Raw genomic sequence first — 21,517 nt, 5'->3', positions numbered from 1 at the left:
GGTCGCACCGTCGTGTTCATTTGTCTTCCCGTCGTGTTTAAGGGTCGCATGGTCGTGTTCAAGGATCGCACCATCGTGTTCATGGGTCGGTACTGTCGTACTCAACGGTCGTACCGTCGTGTTCAAGGGTCGTACCGTCGTGCTCATGGATCGTACCGTCGTGTTCAAGCAGTAGGGTACGTCTACCTGTTAGATGCAGTTAGAATTAGGATCATGTTCTCCAGTGCACATGACGGTGATCATCTTCCTAACACCTGTATTAGATGTTGATAGTGACTACCATGATGAAAATGAACGTCAAATATATATATATACACTGGTGGTGCTGGCTGCCTAGTCATATAGTTCCCTGTATTGAGCTGTGGCATACTAAACGCACCTTACTGACCAGACGAAACGCAACGCGTCTCCAGCAGGTGGTTTCAACGCCCTCGGAGTTTGCTAAGGGCGGATGAGGGGAAAAGCAGCCCGAAGGGTTGGGTGGGGAGGAGGAAGGGCTTTTCCCTTCGTCCCTACCCCCTTCCTTCAGTAGGGCTCGGGGGGTTACAACCCTCCGAGACCCATTAAAAAGGATACACTCGAGAGACAAGTGTTGGTAGCCAGCGACCGCGTGAATGGTGCCACACAGAACTGTACACAAGTGTAAGAGGCAAAGATAAAAGGCTGGACGCTGGAGGAGGGGAGGCGGCGGTAGGAAGAGGAGGAGGAAGACGCCCCGGCGGCGCAAGAGAAAAGGCGGGGAGGCCCATGAACCGTGGGAGCCAATGCCATCATGCGGGTTCCTCCTCCTTCTGACGATGTATTTTGCCCCTCTTCAGAAAGACCCACTTATAAAAACATTCATTATCCCCCACACTCACTCCTCCTCCTCCTCCTCCTCTCCCCCATTCTCATCCCCCACTCACTCCTCCTCTCCCCCATTCTCATCCCACTCCTCCTCCTCTCCCCTATTCTCTCTCTTTTTAGCCATTCTTAACGAAATCACTTCAAGAAAAACTCACGAATTGTTCAACGAGGAGGCCGTCGTCCCCCCCCCCCTCCTCATCTTTCTGATATAAAGGGAGATAACTATGTCTGAAGTATACGTAAGGCTGGAGGGGAGATAGTGTGGGATTTGCCTTCACATTGTGGGTGGGAATGTTGACCTATTCGCCCCTACTGAACAGATAAGTGGTAGTGGTGTATTGTGGTGGTGGCAGTACTCTCTGTGGATGGGGTGTTAGTGGTGTATTGTGGTGGTGGCAGTACTCACTGTGGATGGGGTGTAAGTGGTGTGATGGTGGCAGTACTCACTCTGGATGGTGTTAGTGGTGTATTGTGGTGGTGGCAGTATTCACTGTGGATGGGGTGGTAGTGGTGTATTGTGGTGGTGGCAGTATTCTCTGTGGATGGGGTGTTAGTGGTGTATTGTGATGGTGGCAGTGCTCACTGTGGATGGTATTAGTGGTGGCAGTGGTGAGTGTAGAGAGGGTGTTGGCTGTTGTCAGTGGGTGTAGGGATGGCAGTGGCTGTTGTCAGTAGCCGTGGAGATGGTGGTGGCAGTTGTCAATGGTTGTAAAGATGGTAGTGCCTGTTGTCAGTGGCTGTGGACAACGTCTCAGCTGTGATAAGGTAGATATCTGTATTTCTTTATTTCTATTTTATTACAGAATACGAAAGAAATATTAGATTGAATTCCGTTCGTGCAACCGATGTTAAAGAGATAGACTGAACTCAGATATGAACTCTGTGAGACAGTGAAGCCAAAACGTGAGACAGTGAAGCCGACGACTGAGACTATGAACCTGTCATATGAGACAATGAACCCTAGTTCACTATACCTAGTGGTGGGATAGAGGTCCTGGTGGCTAGTTAACTATCCCTAGTAGTAGGATAAAGGGCCTAGTGGCTAGTTAACTAGATCTAGTGGTAGAATAGAGACCCTGGTGGCTAGTTAACTAGATCTAGTGGTAGGATAGAGACCCTTGTGGCTAGTTAACTAGATCTAGTGGTAGGATAGAGGCCCTGGTGGCTAGTTAACTAGGCTTAGTGGTAGAATAGAGGCCCCTGGCTTTTAGTTAAGTAGGCCTAGTGGTAGAATAAGAGATCCTGGTTGTTAGTTAACTAGGCCTAGCGGTCGGACAAGAGACCCCCAGGTGGCTAGGTCAGCCAGAGAGGGTGGGGGACAGCAGGGTCACACGGCCAAGGTAATCAGGAGCAGCCAAGCAGGTAAGGTTCGAGGGGGTCAGGCGGCCACAGCAGTGTGTGTGGTGAGCCGTGGCAGGAGACAATGTGTCCTCACACCACCACCACCACCTCCTCTCTCTCTCTCCCTCTCTCTCCCCTTCTCCACCGTGACCAAAGCTTGCTGACTGCGGGGCTCCCTCCTCCTCCTCCTGCTCCTCCTCCTCACTGACCTGACCACATTCTCATCAGTAGGGCTAGCTAATACGCTCGTGGCAGAGACCAGCCGTGAAGGATATTGTACAAGAAAGAGAAACCTCCCTCCCTCCCTTCCTCTTCCCTCCCTCCATCTCCTCCTCCAGCTTTGCTTTATCCTCCCCGCTTCTCTGAGAGAGAGAGAGAGAGAGAGAGAGAGAGAGAGAGAGAGAGAGAGAGAGAGAGAGAGAGAGAGAGAGACGCAACAGCTAAGATCTTCGTTGGACCTCCTCTTGTCTTATCATGACCCAACCTTGAACAATCGCAGACGGGCGTCCCTTTATATTTCTTAGGTCATTTCTTCTATGTTCTCTCTTCCCTACCCTGAGGACAGGGAGGGAGAGATAGAATACTACCCACGTATCTCCTATGAGGGGGCTGGAGTGGGGAGATGGATGGGTATATCCTCCCCTCCTGTATCATCCCCTTCCGAAAAGTGGGAAGAGACTAAGAGCCAAGCGAGGATTTTCGCATCGCAGGCTCAGTCGTGTTTTCCCAACGCTACGTCTGTAAGGCGGGAAAGGACGATTAGGTATATTTGGACAGAAGAATATCTAAATATATTCCTGTGAGATTAAAAGATTTCTTTTTTAGGGGAGGAGTTAAAAGGGGTTTCTTTTACGACTTGTGATGAGGAAGGAGCATCCAGCATCCGACCCTGACGCCCTTGTGTTATGGCCCACAACTGTCGTAGGTAAGGGGTTGGGGGGGCATGGAGACAGGTGGGGAAGGGACATGGGTTGGGGCGGGGAGTGTAGGGGGAGGGAGGAAGGGGAGGAGAGGGTTGGGTGAGTTGGCCATGTATCACGAACACTGACCATCATAGTGTCACACCTCCCTCCTCCTTCCTCCTCCCTGATGTAGTGCCTCCTCCCTCTTGCTTCCTTCCTCCTTCCCTCCTCCTCCCTCCTGTTGTGAACACTTCGGTATATTCTGCCAATTGACAGATAATCGAAAATAAGAAGATAAAAAAAATATAGAGAACTTCTAATGCCAACTGTGGCACTAGAAGACCACAGGTACGCTTTTTTGCCACGTTCTCTTTTTTTCCTTTGGCCAGTGGGAATTGCGTACAATACATTCCAGGGACGCCAAAAGGGGGGGGGGGGGAGGAGGGGGATTGATCAGCATTAAGGAACGGGAATTTCGAGTCTCTGCACTGGTGACAAAAATATGGTTGCCTCTCTCCGCGTCCCACAAGCGAAGGTAACCGGTTCGAAGACCAGTTGGCATAACTCACTCGCCTGTCGACCTCCACCTCAAAGCTTTTTCCTCTACACACACACACACACACACACACACACACACACACACACACCCTTCAAGCATCGCTGAACAACACCTCTCTCTCTCTCTCTCTCTCTCTCTCTCTCTCTCTCTCCTCTTTTACAAGCCTGTGCCAGCCGCCTTTCGCCAAAGCCTTGTCCTCCCCCGCGGGTGTGTGGGGCGCGCCGGCCGAAAAAGAGAATAGGAGAAGTCCACAGGACACCGACTTTTCGCGCGGACTCTGTGTAGACGTGCAGAACTCCTTCATTAGCTAGGCCATTGTGGCATTTGGGGACGTTTGCGAAGGAACGTTTACACGTCTACGAAGGAACGTTGTTTGATGTTTAGGGGTAGTGAGAATACATACGTGTGTGTGTGTGTGTGTGTGTGTGTGTGTCGTGCGGTTCAGCAGCGTAACTTAAATAGTTAAAGATTCATATAACGAAACCATATGGCTGTTGACAGAAGAAATCAGTCGACATTAAAAATGGCCCAAGTCCCGTGTCAGCCATTGTTCGCTGAAGACTTGTAATGTAGAAACTCTGTACGTATATCATTAAGAAGACATCATACAGGATCTTGTATCATAGAGTCTGTCTGAATCATAATCTTAAGCTACTTTATTACTCATTTCTTTTGGGTAATAAAGGAAGGCTCAAGATTGCGTTGGTGATAATATTATATGTCCTTAGTTTCTGAATTATATATATATATATATATATATATATATATATATATATATATATATATATATATATATATAAATATATATATATATATATATATATATATATATATATATATATATATATATATATATATATATATATATATGTACCTTAGCCTATTCCAGGTACCCAATTTTATCGAGCAGCCCCGAGGGGAGGATGAACAGCTGGGGTGGACTGCGGACCGAGTGTGTGTGTGTGTGTGTGTGTGTGTGTGTGTTGGTGATCAAAGAAAACCAAAAAAAAAACACACGGTTCTGTTTGGCGGCGATTGTCGGCCCCGTGTGATGTGACCGGAGCAGGCGACGCGTCGTGTTATAGCGACGACACTGCCCCAGAACGACTACAAGTGTTGTAGCGACGACACTCCCCCAAGACGACCACAAGTGTTGTAGCGACGACACTCCCTCAGAACGACCACAAGTGTTGTAGCGACGACACTCCCTCAGAACGACCACAGTGTTGTAGCGACGACACTCCCCCAGGACGACCACAGTGTTGTAGCGACGACACTCCCCCAGGACGACCACAAGTGTTGTAGCGACGACACTCCCCCAGGACGACCACAAGTGTTATAGCGACGACACTCCCCCAGAACGACTACCAGTGTTGTAGCGACGACACTGCCCCAGGACGACCACAAGTGTTGTAGCGACGACACTCCCCCAGGACGACCACAAGTGTTGTAGCGACGACACTCCCCCAGGACGACCACAAGTGTTGTAGCGACGACACTCCCCCAAGACGACCACAAGTGTTGTAGCGACGACACTCCCCCAGAACGACAAGTGTTGTAGCGACGACACTCCCCCAAGACGACCACAAGTGTTGTAGCGACGACACTCCCTCAGGACGACCACAAGTGTTGTAGCGACGACACTCCCCCAAGACGACCACAAGTGTTGTAGCGACGACACTCCCTCAGGACGACCACAAGTGTTGTAGCGACGACACTCCCCCAGGACGACCACAAGTGTTGTAGCGACGACACTCCCTCAGAACGACCACAGTGTTGTAGCGACGACACTCCCTCAGGACGACCACAAGTGTTGTAGCGACGACGCTCCCCCAAGACGACCACAAGTGTTGTAGCGACGACACTCCCCCAGGACGACCACAAGTGTTGTAGCGACGACACTCCCTCAGAACGACCACAGTGTTGTAGCGACGACACTCCCCCAGAACGACCACAGTGTTGTAGCGACGACACTTCCCCAGAACGACCCGGTCCCCATAGCCCCCGGATATATATATATATATATAATAAGCTTAGGCGGTGCATACCATGCATATTTCCAGTTCAAGCTTACTCGGGTACTGTATGTCTTCCTTCAGCTCAAGCTTCCTAAGTTATTCTGTGTTAAACGTATTGAGAGCTTAAGCTTCTTGGGGCCAATGTATGCCTTATTACCAGCTTATGCTAAAGCTTTTTTTCTTTGATACTTTTGAATACTTTGCCTATATCTTGCATAGATATCTATACTTCATTTACATGTAGTTCCAGAATTAGAAAACTGAACGCTCAGGTTTAGAAAACGTGATGTAACAATTATTCTTATGTTTATCTGGTTATATATTTGGTATATGTTCACCTTCTATAGAGTTTACGATCTCGAATTCATGATTTATGATTGTTTTTATGAAAAATCATGTCCTGTTGATAGACAGCGACAAAGCAAAATGAATAATGATATATATATATATATATATATATATATATATATATATATATATATATATATATATATATATATATATATATTGCTAGAGATACTGAATATTCTACGTTTTCTTTATAGGAATGACGATTTGGCTAATTTTTATTTAAACTCTCTTCTATTCCTCCTATTCCAGCATCGTCTCTGTGGTAGTCACATGTATTCACAGATTGTATACAACTCTTGTATAAAGTACAATCATCGGATGTATTATGTCTTAGTTGTTAATACAACTGTATTAGCATTTCACTGATATATAAAAATCGGAGGTAAAATGATGACTGGGGTGGGTGATGGAGGGGTGTATGTCTTTGAACTGACAGAAATATTTTTTACGTTCTTTTTTTCGTTTGTTGGTGTGTTTCTCCTCCGTGGTCTACAGCGGCGGCTACATGAGAGAAGTAGACACACACACACACACACACACACACACACACACACATATGCTTCTTGGTGAAAGCCTGTACTGTGTCCATCCTTCACCAGGGATAATGTATCTTTTGTATCCTTAAGATATTATCTCTAATATCACTTGTCCTTATCGCCCAACCCGTCTGGTAAGATATTGGTCACTTCACGTCTCGAAAGTCATCCAATGCCGTAGTGATAAAATTAATTATATAGATTATACAAGTTTGTTATATAGAAGTATAGGGACGTCTGTGGTGTACGGGTTTTAGGGTTACTGGCTGGCTATGATGCATTCACAGGTGGTTTGGGGTCGAAAGTATAGGTTCGAATCCTGGTTGCGGTAGTTGGTCCACAGTCAACCCAGCTGTTCATCTTTGCCTAAGAGTTGGTCGAGAAATTGGTTACCTGGCTTAAGCTAGAATATATATATATATATATATATATATATATATATATATATATATATATATATATATATATATATATATGGGTCATTCGGAGTCACAACAGGTCGCCATATATTCTGTACAAACCATAGGTCGTCACAGGTCTGTATAGGTCACCACAGACCACCACAGAACATCAGAGGCCACCAGAGGTTATCACAGGTCTGTGCAGTCATCGTGAGCCACCATAGGTCATCTTAGGTCACCAGGGGTCACGAGAGACTACGTGCAGTTCTCACAGTAACGCGCGAACATCCGGGTCACATCCTGTTCGTGGTTGCCACGGGACATTCAAGGTCGTCACAGGTCACTATAGAGTTCCCATCCATCTCAGCCAAACACCACAGGTCACCACAGGTCACCACACGGTACGCCACAGCTCGTTAAAGGTCGCAGGGTCACACTGTGACCTCCTGTCAACCCAAGTTTGTACAGGAAATTGAGGAGAATGATCTAGAGCTTACAGGAAACATGTGACCTCTTTTATTTCCACATTTCCTAACGTTTCTCTTGAGATCCATTGTGTCAATACGTTGCACAGATGTGCCAGCATGTCGTCTTCTTCGTCCGGCTAGGTACGAGCGATGGCAAAACTCATTTATCTCGAGAGCCAAACACAATTAGACGTGAATGATGAGCCAGTGAATGACCCCGAGACACAGTCGTCAAATCATATGACATTGAAAAGTGGCATCTTATTCAGTTTATTCATTACCATATCTTTATATATCACACACTGTCCGTTATTCATTGGCGAAGCTTTATCGCTAAATGTAGCTCTTTATCTACCCCCATGCGGACGGGAACGTAGTAGTAGTAGTAGTAGATAGACTGGTAGATGAAATAGACACCCTTGTAGCCTAAGTCATTCGCTCTATCTACAGGCACCAGTCATGGTTAATGAATTATGTGCTTTCTAGGGTGATCTACACTGCCATTCTCTCTCGTCCTGTGGATTATTAGTGGACGTAACGAGCCGAGGAGGTTCTTCATAAATACGATAGTTCACTTTTCGTGATAGACGAAGTGAGACATGTAAACGCATTCATGTTATGTCCGTCTGTCTGGTCGCCACGCACGATAGATGTATGTATATATGTATATAGATCGCTGATATTAGAGAGAGAGAGAGAGAGAGAGAGAGAGAGAGAGAGAGAGAGAGAGAGAGAGAGAGAGAGAGAGAAACACATTTGGTTTTGTTTGGCGCGAGTGAGTCAGGTTTGGTTGTATAGGTTATGAGTCAGGGAGGGTTCGGGAAGCCATCACCGCGGCGCTGCACCCACGCATGTTGCTCACACCTGCGCCCCGGGGACGTGTAGGGAATTAATACCTGTGCGTGATGTAACTTCGGCCTCCCCCACGCCCCTCTCACCACCCTCCTCCTCCACCCTCCTCCTCCACCCTCCTCTCTCCACCTTCATACACCCGACCTGGTGGTGGTGTACCAACACCACCTCCCTCCTCCTGCTCCTCCTGCTCCTCCTTCCGTCCCCTCCTCGCGTGGCGGAGACGCACATCGTAAGAGAGAGAGAGAGAGAGAGAGAGAGAGAGAGAGAGAGAGAGAGAGAGAGAGAGAGAGAGAGAGAGAAGTCATTGGGTGTTGTTCCTGCTCTGCTTCATTCGAAGCTTCGAACGGTTCGTTCGCAGGAGTCGAGGAGGTTGGAGGTCCGTGCGAGGGTTCGGGTCAGCGGTGTGTGTGTGTGTGTGTGTGTGTGTGTGTGTTGGTAGCGTGCTGGCTCAGTCGAGAAGCTCATATCCGCCTGCAGGCTGGCCGGACCTTAATACCCTTGTCCTTTTGAACTTGATCCTTATCCCCTGAACTTGATCTTGAACTTGAAACGGGAGGTGGTGTTGGTGGTGAGCGAGACCCGTCGATGCTGTCACACACCCTCGGTGGAGGAGGTGTGGGGTGGGTTTGAGGGTGGGGTTGGTTGGGGTTTGGTGGGATGAGGAGGAGGGGGTTGTGGAGGAGAGAGGGGGAGAGAGAGGGCCTTGCTGAACTACAGGAAACTTCAGCTTCCCTGAAGTACACATCCAGGTCATGGAGCGCCCCTACTGTATGGACCCATCATGGCACATGTCCGCTGAAGGCAATACTTGAAATACGAGGACGTCCAAGTTACTTATGACACTTAACGAGGTTGTTCGGTCACTTATGACACTTAACGAGGTTGTTCGGTCACTTACTTGTGTTATGAACTGGTGATTTCCCCCCCACGAGTGACAGACGTAATTGATTTACAAATAAGTTAAAGTAATTGATTACACAGAAGTTATAGAAGTAATTGATTACACAGAAGGTATAGAAGTAATTGATTACACGGAAGTTATAGACGTAATTGATTACACACAAGTCCCAGAAGTAATTGATTTACACAGATGTCACAGAAGTAATTGATATACACAGAAGTAATTGATTTGCCCACACGTCACGAAACTAACTGGTAACACACACGTCACGGAACTCGTAAAGTGCTCATTAAATATTCATATAAGCATCATTCCCCCAACAGGTTATAATACAGGATGGGGCGAGGTTTTCTGTGATTTCCTACAGGTTATAATACAGGATGGGGCGAGGTTTTCTGTGATTTCCTACAATTAATGTTGACACTGCAATTGATGTTTTCATTTTCGTGGAAGTTGATTAGGTCAAGGAAACTTTGTTGATTGCTTTCTATTGCAACATACGATACCACTGCCTCAGCTTCCTACTGTCAGCTAGAGAACACGGACAGTACCCACGCGTTCTGCTGTATGCTAGAGAACACGGACAGTACCCAAAGCGTTCTACCGCCACCTAGAGAACACGAACAGTGCCTTCGCGTCCAGCTATGGAACACGGACAGTACCCAGCTGTCCTACCGTCACCTAGAGAACACGGACAGTACCCAAGCGTCCACCTATAGAACACGGACAGTGCCCACGCGCTCTGCTGTAAGCTAGAGAACAAGGACAGTACCCACGCGTCCAGCTATAGAACACGGACAGTACCCAAAGCGTCCTACCGCCACCTAGAGAACGCGGACAGTGCTTACTCGTCCAGCTGTAGAACACGGACAGTACCCAGCTGTCCTACCGTCACCTAGAGAACACGGACAGTACCCAAGCGTCCACCTATAGAACACGGACAGTGCCCACGCGCTCTGCTGTAAGCTAGAGAACACGGACAGTACCCAAGCGTCCTACCGTCAGCTAGAGAACACGGACAGTACCCAGCTGTCCTACCGTCACCTAGAGAACACGGACAGTACCCAGCTGTCCTACTGTCACCTAGAGAACACGGACAGTACCCAGCTGTCCTACTGTCACCTAGAGAACACGGACAGTACCCAGCTGTCCTACTGTCACCCAGAGGACACGGACAGTACCCAAGCGTCACCTAGAGAACACGGACAGTACCCAGCTGTCCTACTGTCACCCAGAGAACACGGACAGTACCCAAGCGTCACCTAGAGAACACGGACAGTACCCAGCTGTCCTACTGTCACCTAGAGAACACGGACAGTACCCAAGCGTCACCTAGAAAACACGGACAGTACCCAGCTGTCCTACTGTCACCCAGAGGACACGGACAGTACCCAAGCGTCACCTAGAGAACACGGACAGTACTTACAAGCGTCACCTAGAGAACACGGACAGTACTTACAAGCGTCACTTAGAGAACACGGACAGTACTTACAAGCGCTGACGTCATGGGGAATGTGTTGTAATCACAACCACACACGGTGACTACTGTGTTGTCCCCCAACCGTGAGGCGAGGTCATGCAGGCATCGCCAGTACGTCACACCAGCAACAACCCCAGCCGGCCATGCATAACCACTGGGGGTTGACCACAGTAAACCAGGGCGTGCACGCGCGGAAGGGGAAAACGGGAAACGTTTACATTTACTGTAAGTTCTAGACTCGGGGACGGGAGAGAGGGAGAGAGAGAGAGAGAGAGAGAGAGAGAGAGAGAGGGGGGAAGAGTTGAGAGAGAGAGAGAGAGAGAGAGAGAGAGAGAGAGAGAGAGAGAGAGTGGGAAGAGTTGAGAGAGAGAGAGAGAGAGAGAGAGAGAGAGAGAGAGAGAGAGAGAGAGAGAAGAGTTGAGAGTTGCCATCTTTACCTTTTCGCTTGGTGTTACGTTTTCTTTTCATTTTTTTTCTTTTTTGGAGTTTTTCATTTTCTAATAAGATTATACATAATGCCACTGGCTTTTGATTCTACCCTGTGTGAGGGAGATCTTGAATAGCAGAGGTGTGTGTGTGTGTGTGTGTATGTGTGTGTGTGTGTGTGTGTGTGTGTGTGTGTGTGTGTGTGTGTGTGTGTGTGTGTGGGACTAAGGGCGCCCCAGATTCCAGTGGTATAGACCCTCGGAGGGCCTAATGTATACAGCAACGCTGTCAACACGACACACTTGAATCATTTCTTTCATTCATTATTCACGTGAGCGGGTGATGGATGATACGTATGGTCCTTCATACATACAGGCCGTTTCCCACGTCAGCGAGGTAGCGCCAGGAAACAGACGAAGAAAGGCCCATCCACTCATATATATATATATATATATATATATATATATATATATATATATATATATATATATATATATATATATATATATATATATATGTAAGGACTGGGCCTTTGAGGGAATATCCTCACCTGGCCTCCTTCTCTGTTCCTTCTTTTGGAAAATTAGAAAATTGAAAAAAAAAAGAACGAGAGGGGAGGATTTCCAGCCACCCGTCTCAGGCAAATGTCTGTCAGTGTATTTTGACAGAAAATGTCGTCTGTGATAAAGAAAAAAAATGTGGCAAGAAAGCATTTTTTTTCTTTCGTTTCATTCACTTCTTTCTTACATCGTCCCGGGTGATGATAATGGTGGGTGCTTTGTTGGAAGCTTCTTTAGGGCTATGTTACATTTCTCAGGGTGGCTGTGTTATAGATGTGGTGAGGGCTGTGTTATAGATCTGGTGAGGGTGGCTGTGTTATAGATGTGGTGAGGGCTATGTTACAGTTCTCAGGGTGGCTGTGTTATAGATGTGGTGAGGGCTGTGTTATAGATCCGGTGAGGGCTGTGTTATAGATCCGGTGAGGGCTGTGTTATAGATGTGGTGAGGGCTGTGTTATAGATCTGGTGAGGGTGGCTGTGTTATAGATGTGGTGAGGGCTATGTTACAGTTCTCAGGGTGGCTGTGTTATAGATGTGGTGAGGGCTGTGTTATAGATCCGGTGAGGGCTGTGTTATAGATCCGGTGAGGGCTGTGTTATAGATGTGGTGAGGGCTGTGTTATAGATGTGGTGAGGGCTGTGTTATTATAGATGTGGTGAGGGCTGTGTTATTATAGATGTGGTGAGGGCTGTGTTATTATAGATGTGGTGAGGGCTGTGTTATTATAGATGTAGTGAGGGCTGTGTTATTATAGATGTGGTGAGGGCTGTGTTATTATAGATGTGGTGAGGGCTGTGTTATTATAGATGTGGTGAGGGCTGTGTTATTATAGATGTGGTGAGGGCTGTGTTATTATAGATCTGGTGAGGGCTGTGTTATTATAGATCTGGTGAGGGCTGTGTTATTATAGATCTGGTGAGGGCTGTGTTATTATAGATCTGGTGAGGGCTGTGTTATTATAGATGTGGTGAGGGCTGTGTTATTATAGATGTAGTGAGGGCTGTGTTATTATAGATGTGGTGAGGGCTGTGTTATTATAGATGTGGTGAGGGCTGTGTTATTATAGATGTGGTGAGGGCTGTGTTATTATAGATGTGGTGAGGGCTGTGTTATTATAGATGTGGTGAGGGCTGTGTTATTATAGATGTGGTGAGGGCTGTGTTATTATAGATCTGGTGAGGGCTGTGTTATTATAGATCTGGTGAGGGCTGTGTTATTATAGATCTGGTGAGGGCTGTGTTATATAGGAATCTTGAGGGATGTCTTATAGGGTTCCTGGTAACTGCTCTGTTATAGGTCGTTTAATTGATATGTTATGGGGTTCGTCAGGACTATGTTATGGGGTTCGTCAGGGCTATGTTATGGGGTTCGTCAGGGCTATGTTATGGGGTTCGTCAGGGCTTATGTTATGGGGTTCGTCAGGGCTTATGTTATGGGGTTCGTCAGGGCTTATGTTATGGGGTTCGTCAGGGCTTATGTTATGGGGTTCGTCAGGACTATGTTATAGGGTTCGTCAGGACTATGTCATGGGGTTCGTCAGGGCTTATGTTATGGGGTTCGTCAGGACTATGTTATAGGGTTCGTCAGGACTATGTCATGGGGTTCGTCAGGGCTATGTTATGGGGTTCGTCAGGGACTATGTTATGGGGTTCGCAGGGACTATGTTATGGGGTTCGTCAGGGCTATGTTATAGAACTCTCCAAGGTTTATAACATAGAACCCGTGGTCGCTATGTTACCACTGCCTCTCCATAATGACGCACCCCTTACCCCCACATATGATGAACACAGAACACATAACACATAACAAAACTCCTTATAGAGAACACCACTTAAAGCGAACACCACATATAACGAACACCACTCTAATGAACACATTCCCCTTCCTCCCCTTCCCCTTCCCTCCCCTTCCTCCCCTTCCCCTTCCCTCCCCTTCCCCCCTTCCCTTCCCTTATTGCGAACGCGTGATTAACCTGGCTTAAAGGTTGTAAATGGGTCCGTGGGAACGCGCTGTCTTCACTCCAATACGACCGGAACACCTGTTCGAAACCCATGTAGATCCAATGAACATAGATCACGGGGGGGGGGGGGGGGTAGTGGTAGTAGGCCCTCGGGAGCAGACATAATAAGCCAGCCCCACTACTGCTACTTTAGTACATCCGGTTTGTAAGTGAAGAGAGGAAAGAAAAAAAGAACTTAATTACATAGCGTCTCAATTAACAGTGGAATTTTAATTGGATATTTGATGTCAAATTTGTCCAAAAGCGATTGAGTTATCAGGCAGACGCGCCTGCTCATCCGGTGGTCATTTATCCGGACAGGTCCAGGTCAGAAGGCCGGTTAAGGTACGTAGTGGGCCGGTTAAAGGGGTGGCAGGGGCGAGGGAGTGGAGGATGGGGGTATAAAAGCGAAGGGGGGGGGGTAATGATGGGAGCGGGTAGGCCTACACAGAAGGAGGCCGGGATGATAATGATGGGAAAGGGTTACTTAGGGTGTTAAAAGGGAGGAGAGATATAGTGATGATGGTGTAGTGAAGATGGCATAGTAGAGGGGTAGTGATGGTGGTGATAGTGATGATGATGATGAGGGTGACAGATTGGGATGATTATGATAGTAGTAATGGTGATAGACCAGGCTCGGATGATGATGATCATCATCATCATCTTCATGATTATGTAACAGGTTGCGATGATGGTGATGATAGTGATGATGATGATGGTCCAGGTTGGGATGATGCCACAGGTAGATGATAGTGAGGATGATGATGATGAGAATGATATAGGCTAGGGGGGATGATGATGTAGAAGATAATGGGATGATAATGGGTGTACATAGTCCTGATTTTTCTATAGGAAAATAAAGATAGAACCGACCATATTAAAGATATGTGAATGATAATACTAAGAAGATAAGGTCAGTGTGGTACATATGAACATCATCATTTTAAACTCCTAGACATCCACACGCTAACCAGGAGAGAGAGAGAGAGAGAGAGAGAGAGAGAGAGAGAGAGAGAGAGAGAGAGAGAGAGAGAGAGAGTCATACCGTTTGTATGTATGTAGTAATTACTCCCAATTCACTTAAGTATACAATGCTTATGAAATACGTGGTTGTTATTTTCTCCCTCGTCTTTAAAATGATAATAATGATGATCATAATCATAGTAATAATAATGATAATAATAATGATAATAATAATAATAATAATAATAATAATGATGATAATAATAATGATGGTAATAATAATAATAATCTGTCCACATGAACTCACCATAACCAAAAGCTGAACATAAACAAGCTATAAATTTAGTAACAGAAAAGGGGGGAACTATAAAGATGATAATACTAGACACAAAGAGGGAGTTGAATACATGTTCTCCACTCATTACTGGTGGTATTCACACTGGCTGGGATGGAGCATGTTCCTTGTAGCCGGTCTGTGTACGAGCCTGGGATGGGCAGGATGCGATTTCAAATGTCGAACTGCAACTTGGGGACGATGGATCTCAGGTGACAGAGGATGATGGTGGCGATAGGTAGTAATCTGTGTATGATTTATGGGTATGTGTGTTTATTTATGAGTGTCTGTGTGTGGGTGCGTGTTTGTGTGTATATGTTTTTGATCATGTATATGTAAGGATGTGACTTTATATGACGGTATATTTCTATATATATATATATATATATATATATATATATATATATATATATATATATATATATATATATATATTTGTGTTATGTGCATGTATACATTTGTATGCACCTACATATGCATATCAACGTGCATATATGTATGCAAACGTTTGTGCATTATTTTGTGTGTGTTTATGTCATGTCTTCTCTCGAGGCAATCTCAAATACCAGACATGTGTCTTCCTCTATAATTTTTTTTTTTCTATGCAACCTTCACATACACCAAGTACCAGAACCACCTCTTAAAGTCCTCGTACCTTTTCACCTGCACGAACCACTCCTCCCTCCCTCCTTAACTACCGTGGGTGTTGACCTCTCTTGACCTTACGATAGCGCGCGCTGATCGTCAAGGGGGCGATAAAGGAAGGAAATTTATAAACGTCTCAACAACCTTGTACAAGGAGTCATTAAGGTTCATTTTATTGGAAGGTTTTATGGCTATGGGATGAATCCCCAGTGTGAATATATATATATATATATATATATATATATATATATATATATATATATATATATATATATATATATATATATCCCTATGAGTCCACGGGGAAAATGAAAAACGATAAGTTCCCAAGTGCACTTTCGTGTAATAATCACATCATCAGGGGAAATACAAGAGAGAAATATAGCAGTCAGTTGATGTACAGTGAAGAGACGTAGCTAGGACGCCATTTGGTAAACATGTGATTGTCTAAGACAGACATGTTTACCAAATGGCGTCCTAGCTACGTCTCTTCGTTGTATATCAACTGACTGTTATATTTCTCTCTTGCGTCTTCCCTGATGATGTGATTATTACACGAAAGTGCACTTGGGAACTTACCGTGTTTCATTTTCCCTGTGGACTCATAGGAATATACTTGATCTCGTACAAAATTGTGATCCTTTCCAATATATATATATATGTGTGTGTGTGTGTGTGTGTGTGTGTGTGTGTGTATTTATAGGTGTGTTTTGCTTTTGCACCTTTGTGTATGTAATTTTATTTTGTGTATTTTCATGCCATTTGATGTGCTTGTGCTTGCCTGCATACATGTATATGTGTAAGGTGTTAATGTGTATGCGTAAGCATGTGTAGGTTTGTATTCGTGTGTGTGTGTTGTCATACAGCAATACTGGTGAGCTTATGTGTATACATTCATGTTCGTATAAGTTGTAAGTATGTATGTATGTACGTTTGTTTAGTTCTACGTGCTTTATATATATATATATATATATATATATATATATATATATATATATATATATATATATATATATATATATAAAGATGTTGGTGGACATAAGGAAAATTAAACACAAAGATCAGACATTTCTTGTTGAGTCTTTTAAGTCTTAGAATATACTTCGTCTAAATGTACATAGCCAAGCCATCCACTGAGAGCATGGGTGAAGGGTATATATGTAGGAGTAGGTGGAGGGATAATTCACATCATGAGGGATACAAGAAATCCATGTGTATCCCTGAAGATGTAAATTATCACGAAAAATGCACGGATCTTCGTGTTTCGATTTTCCGTTTGGCTACCAGCACATTGCTAAATCAATTGTTCTCTTGTGATTTATCTACCCACAGAGATGTTATATACACTTATGAGAAAAAAAGTAAGAGTACAGAAGATACTTAAACTAGCGATCGAAATTTGTAGGGATAACCCTTACTTGTGATAGAAAAAACAAATTTTCCTGAGAAATTAATCTCGTTTTCTTTTTGGCAATGAATGTAAAAATCTTCCTTGAATTTGTATAGAAAAACTATTACGTTATCATCATATGGATACCAACCACATCAACAGAATTCAAGTATGAATTAATATACATTAATTGATAAAGATATACACATTTCATGTACCAAATTTTAACTTAATTGGAGAGAGAATTCTGTCAGCGAGAAGCAAGTTGGCAGTCACACAATGTCCAATTCGATTATTATCACTCAGATGACCATTAATGAAAGAAAATATATCTAACACACAAGTCCATCATTCGTCATTGAAATTCTTAAAACAAATAATAACTAAAAAAAGGCCAGAGTGTCGTTGCAACATTATATAGTAAGTGGGTTCGCGTTCATAGCCACCGGACAGCTGACGTGTCCTGAGCCAGGGCCTGCGGGGAGTGTACACTCGCGCCATCTGTTGACCAAAAACACTACTACTGTTAACCATTGGTTAATTCCCCGCTCGTTTTCTATGCCTTGGAGTTGCTGGCGTCTTTTCTTCCGTTCCCGGAGATTGAAACTGTTCAACTTGTGTTATATTTCGACAGTTTACCGATCTCTTGTCTTTGTAAAGATGCATTAGATCAATACTCTCTACACTTCTGTATTACGTAGAAGATAGGACAGTATACCGTAAACTAATTCTGTTAAAATCCGGAAAACTTTTATGGTATTTATATAAGGTTTATTCCTAACTGAATCTATTTGAAATCTAATTACTTATTTTCTATTTTATTCAGGCAAAGACTACTGTATATAGTACATATTTATCAATTGGTTTTATTTAATATTTTACATAATAAGAAACGAATAAGTTGTTCGGTGTAAGTGCTATTTTCTTAGCAATCATATATGTATACCATTTTAATTTGTTTATGGAATCACTTTGATATGTTTAATGTAAAGTGTTAAACCTACAGTGTCGACAATTGTTTAAATAATAAACCAGAATGTATCTCGTTAAACCCCAGCACCCGTGCGCTTCTGTGAATTGGTTACCCTGATTAATCACATAAGATAATCAGTTTTTCTTTTTATGATCTCAGTCAATTTGAATTGATCATGATCATTGCCATTAAGATACTTTCTTGATTTGGAAGAGCTTTGATACAGAATTTAAAACTGAAGATATTCATGTTCTTAGTAGATTAACTGTCAAAATCGTAATTATCAGTCCCTAGCCAATTTTACTGGGCATTATTCTTATTGATTCTCGATAAGAAGACTTATATTTCAGTACTCACAAAAGCATTGTATTGTTTGATCACAAAAATCAGTGTATTGATGATATAGTAACCCATAAAAAGGATATAGAAAAACAAGACCAAATAGCCTCATTTGTTTTAATACTACTTTGTACGTCAAATGTACAGTTAATTTGGCATCAAAGATCATAAATAACTCTTATGTACAAAATATATGTATATATGTATATGTAGATATATATATAAGTATATATATATGTATTACTCTACAGTGAGATCAGGGCAAGTTTCATGTGGAAATGGGTATAGCCTAGCCGACCACCGTTGTTAGTGTTCATATCACTTTTTTGAACTTTAAGAGGAAAAATGTATAGTTCACAGGTAAACCCCATAATGTCTCCAGAATCTTTTCTTACCACTGAATGTTTTTCTTTTAAATACAATAATTATTCTTTGTGTGAACGTAAGTCATAATCTAACACGATTCATGTTTGTTTTTTTGTCATTAATGATTACATAAGCCATCCATCTCTTAAAGTAACATGGGTAAACACACTCGAAGTTTGTTCTGCACTGATCCTCGTCTGATAAACTTCTTTTTTAGTGTCCTTCACTGATCACTTTCTGGAGAACTCAACCGTTAACTTTGTGCTTCGTTGAACTTATCTTAATTACGGGCCAGCACCACCACCACAACAACAACAGCTGTCGCGTTAACGAATCTCTCATTTGAGCACAGATTTTCCTCATGTTTCTAAGCTGTCAGAATTTCATCCAACTGCTTGGAGTGGTCGTCTTCAAACGCAAACGTTTTGTTTCTCTGTGTCATCACCGTCTGAAGTAGTAGTGTTCTTCTTCGTCTTCCCACTGAGCGTTGGTGCCCTCGAGATCATACGTAGTATCTTTGGAATTAAGGTTGTTCGTACTATTTCCTAAACCCGACGTTCGTTTTCTAATTCGTCGTCGATTTGATTTTGAGGATTTCCGACAATTTCGTATTGACGTTTTTAACACTACTTAAGAATTCTTTGTCCAACACGAATTTGCTTTTGTCTGCTTGTCTGGCCGACTTCACTTCACCGAAATAGTCAGTGCACAGTTTCGACGCCGACTTATGTGGTGTTTTGTGATGTAATCTTTTCACACTTCTGTTATTTGTTGGGGTCGTCGGGTTGGTGGCGGCGTGTGTGGTGGCCGTCGTGGTGGTGTGGCAGGTGGTGGCGTGGGAGGGCGTGGCATGGGTGGTGGCGGCGGTGGTGGTGAGGCAGGTGGTGGCGTGGGAGGTGCGACAGGTGAGTGCTGGGAGCTCGTTGGTGTCCGACACGCCCTCTCGCACGGCTTGCCACGCGTAGTGACCTTCTCTGGGTTTGTCCGCCTGGAAATCGAAGTTCCATCGCTGGCAGTCAACCTGGGCGAGCTTATCCATCTCTTCTCGCACGAACCTGAGGTTCTCCTCGTGGTCTATGGGGCCGAACAGGTTCCTCCTGAGGTGGAGCGAGCGTTCCTGGCTGGAGGCCGAGCTTGGCAGGAACTGTCGTCGCAACTCCAACATTCTGCTGTTCAACAGGCGCTGTAGACTCATGCTGTGGCTGCTGCTGCTGCTGCTGTTATCTTCCTGGACACAGACCTGACCCATATGGGTGGGTGAGCACACCCTGGAGGAGGAGGAAGGGCTTGGGGGGCCAGCCGAGGAGAGGAGTGAGTGAGTCAGTGACCTGCTATCGGCGCGCGGCTCACGCTGTGAGTGTGTGTGTCGCTCTGTCGCAACTGGCAGAGTCGCGCCTCGTGCGTCGGTCCGTCCGTACCTCGCGGCTGCCCAGACGAATCTGACCCGCGGGACGGCGTCGACCCCGGTGATGGGATGCGTGCGTGGGGAGGCGCGGGGGGTTGTGGCCTGGGGAGAGTGGGGGGGGGGGGGGAAGGGAGGGAGGGAGGCGGTAGGAGGAGGAGGGAGGGCGTGAACCTTAGCGTGAGGGAGGGAGAGGCGTAAACTCTCTAGGGCAGTCCCCCCCCCCCCCCCTCACCCTCCCCCCCCGGGGGTGGTGGGTAAGAAGAGCGACCCTCGCCCACACGGTGAGTAACGACGCCACGTCAACAGAAACACCTGCAGAGTGACCAGAAGCTGGTGATGATGACGGCAGATGTGAGCGAGGCAGGTGCTCCGGGGTACACACACACATACACACACACACACACACACACACTGTGTTCGCTAGAAGCAAACTGTCGACTCTCGCGTCGAGGTCAGCTTCGACAGCAGTACTCCCGACTACTACGATACACACACACACACACACACACACACACACACACACAGCAACACTCGACAGCTTGCTGAACCTGACCACCGCCTCTGCCACGTCACCGTCAACCACAACAGGACCGTAGTCATGTACGTTAGCCTCGCTAACAACCACGCACACCCCCCAACCCCATCTACTGTCTCACCAGGCCCTAGCCTCAAGCCCTCTCCTCTCTCTCTCTACGATGTTCAGTCTACGCAGGTTTCCCCCGGTGCCACTCTGGACGGTAAACCAGACTGGGAATACATGTGTCATGATCCTCATCATCAATTCCCTCATCTAGACTGGAGACATTTGACCTCCTCCTTACGGCAGGAATAAGAAAAGAAATCTACGCATCTTGTCATTTGTACCACAGTCACCTACGCCTTCCCTTACCAGGCCTTCCTCTTTATCCACCACAGTGCGGCACGTTCTCTCATTTTTACCACAGTCACCTCCACCGTCTCCCCTACCTGGCCTTTTTCTCCTTATCCACCACACGACAAGGGGCTGCGAGAGGGAGGAAAGAATGCAGCAAAGGGAATGCATGATCATCTTCTCTCTCCCTCCACCTCCAATGAGGCGCTCCACACATCGGTCCTCATGACTTTCTCCAACCATCTCTTGGAACTCATCCCACCGTTTAGGGAAGAAGCTAGTTCACCATCCCCGCCGCCGTCACCTCCTGCCACTTAAGATCCCACTTCCCCGAGTTGCAGCTGGGCACCACAGACCAATCGACCCAGTCTCTGGGGGTCATACAGTCTGTTACAAAAACAGTCCCCCATCCCAGGCCACTGTAAACACCTTCAGTGGTTAGTAGAGTGAATGTAAACCTTTGATTCTGTATTATGTAATGTGATCCTTGCAATCACACTGTTTCTCTCTATTTATTGTTACGAGCACTTTCTATTACACACACACACACACACACACACACACACACACACACACACACACACACACA

General features: G+C 45.4%; 1 protein-coding gene across 1 annotated transcript; it reads right to left on the bottom strand.

Annotated features, from left to right (window-relative positions):
* Positions 1-18,389: 18,389 nt before the first annotated feature.
* Positions 18,390-20,110, bottom strand: LOC139751267 (uncharacterized). Its single transcript, XM_071666570.1, has one exon. It carries the CDS (start codon positions 19,899-19,901, stop codon positions 19,218-19,220), a length of 684 nt encoding a protein of 227 aa, XP_071522671.1. The 5' UTR covers positions 19,902-20,110; the 3' UTR covers positions 18,390-19,217.
* Between the last annotated feature and the right edge of the window lie 1,407 nt (positions 20,111-21,517).

This window comes from Panulirus ornatus, chromosome 11 (assembly GCF_036320965.1).
Source record: "Panulirus ornatus isolate Po-2019 chromosome 11, ASM3632096v1, whole genome shotgun sequence".
Classification (NCBI taxonomy): domain Eukaryota; kingdom Metazoa; phylum Arthropoda; class Malacostraca; order Decapoda; family Palinuridae; genus Panulirus; species Panulirus ornatus.
The sequence above is the reverse complement of the archived record's forward strand: the minus strand, read 5'-3'. Positions and strand labels throughout refer to the sequence as shown.

Excerpts from the sequence above, each read along its gene's own strand:
- LOC139751267 (XM_071666570.1), bottom strand. The coding sequence starts at position 19,901 with ATGGGTCAGGTCTGTGTCCAGGAAGATAACAGCAGCAGCAGCAGCAGC.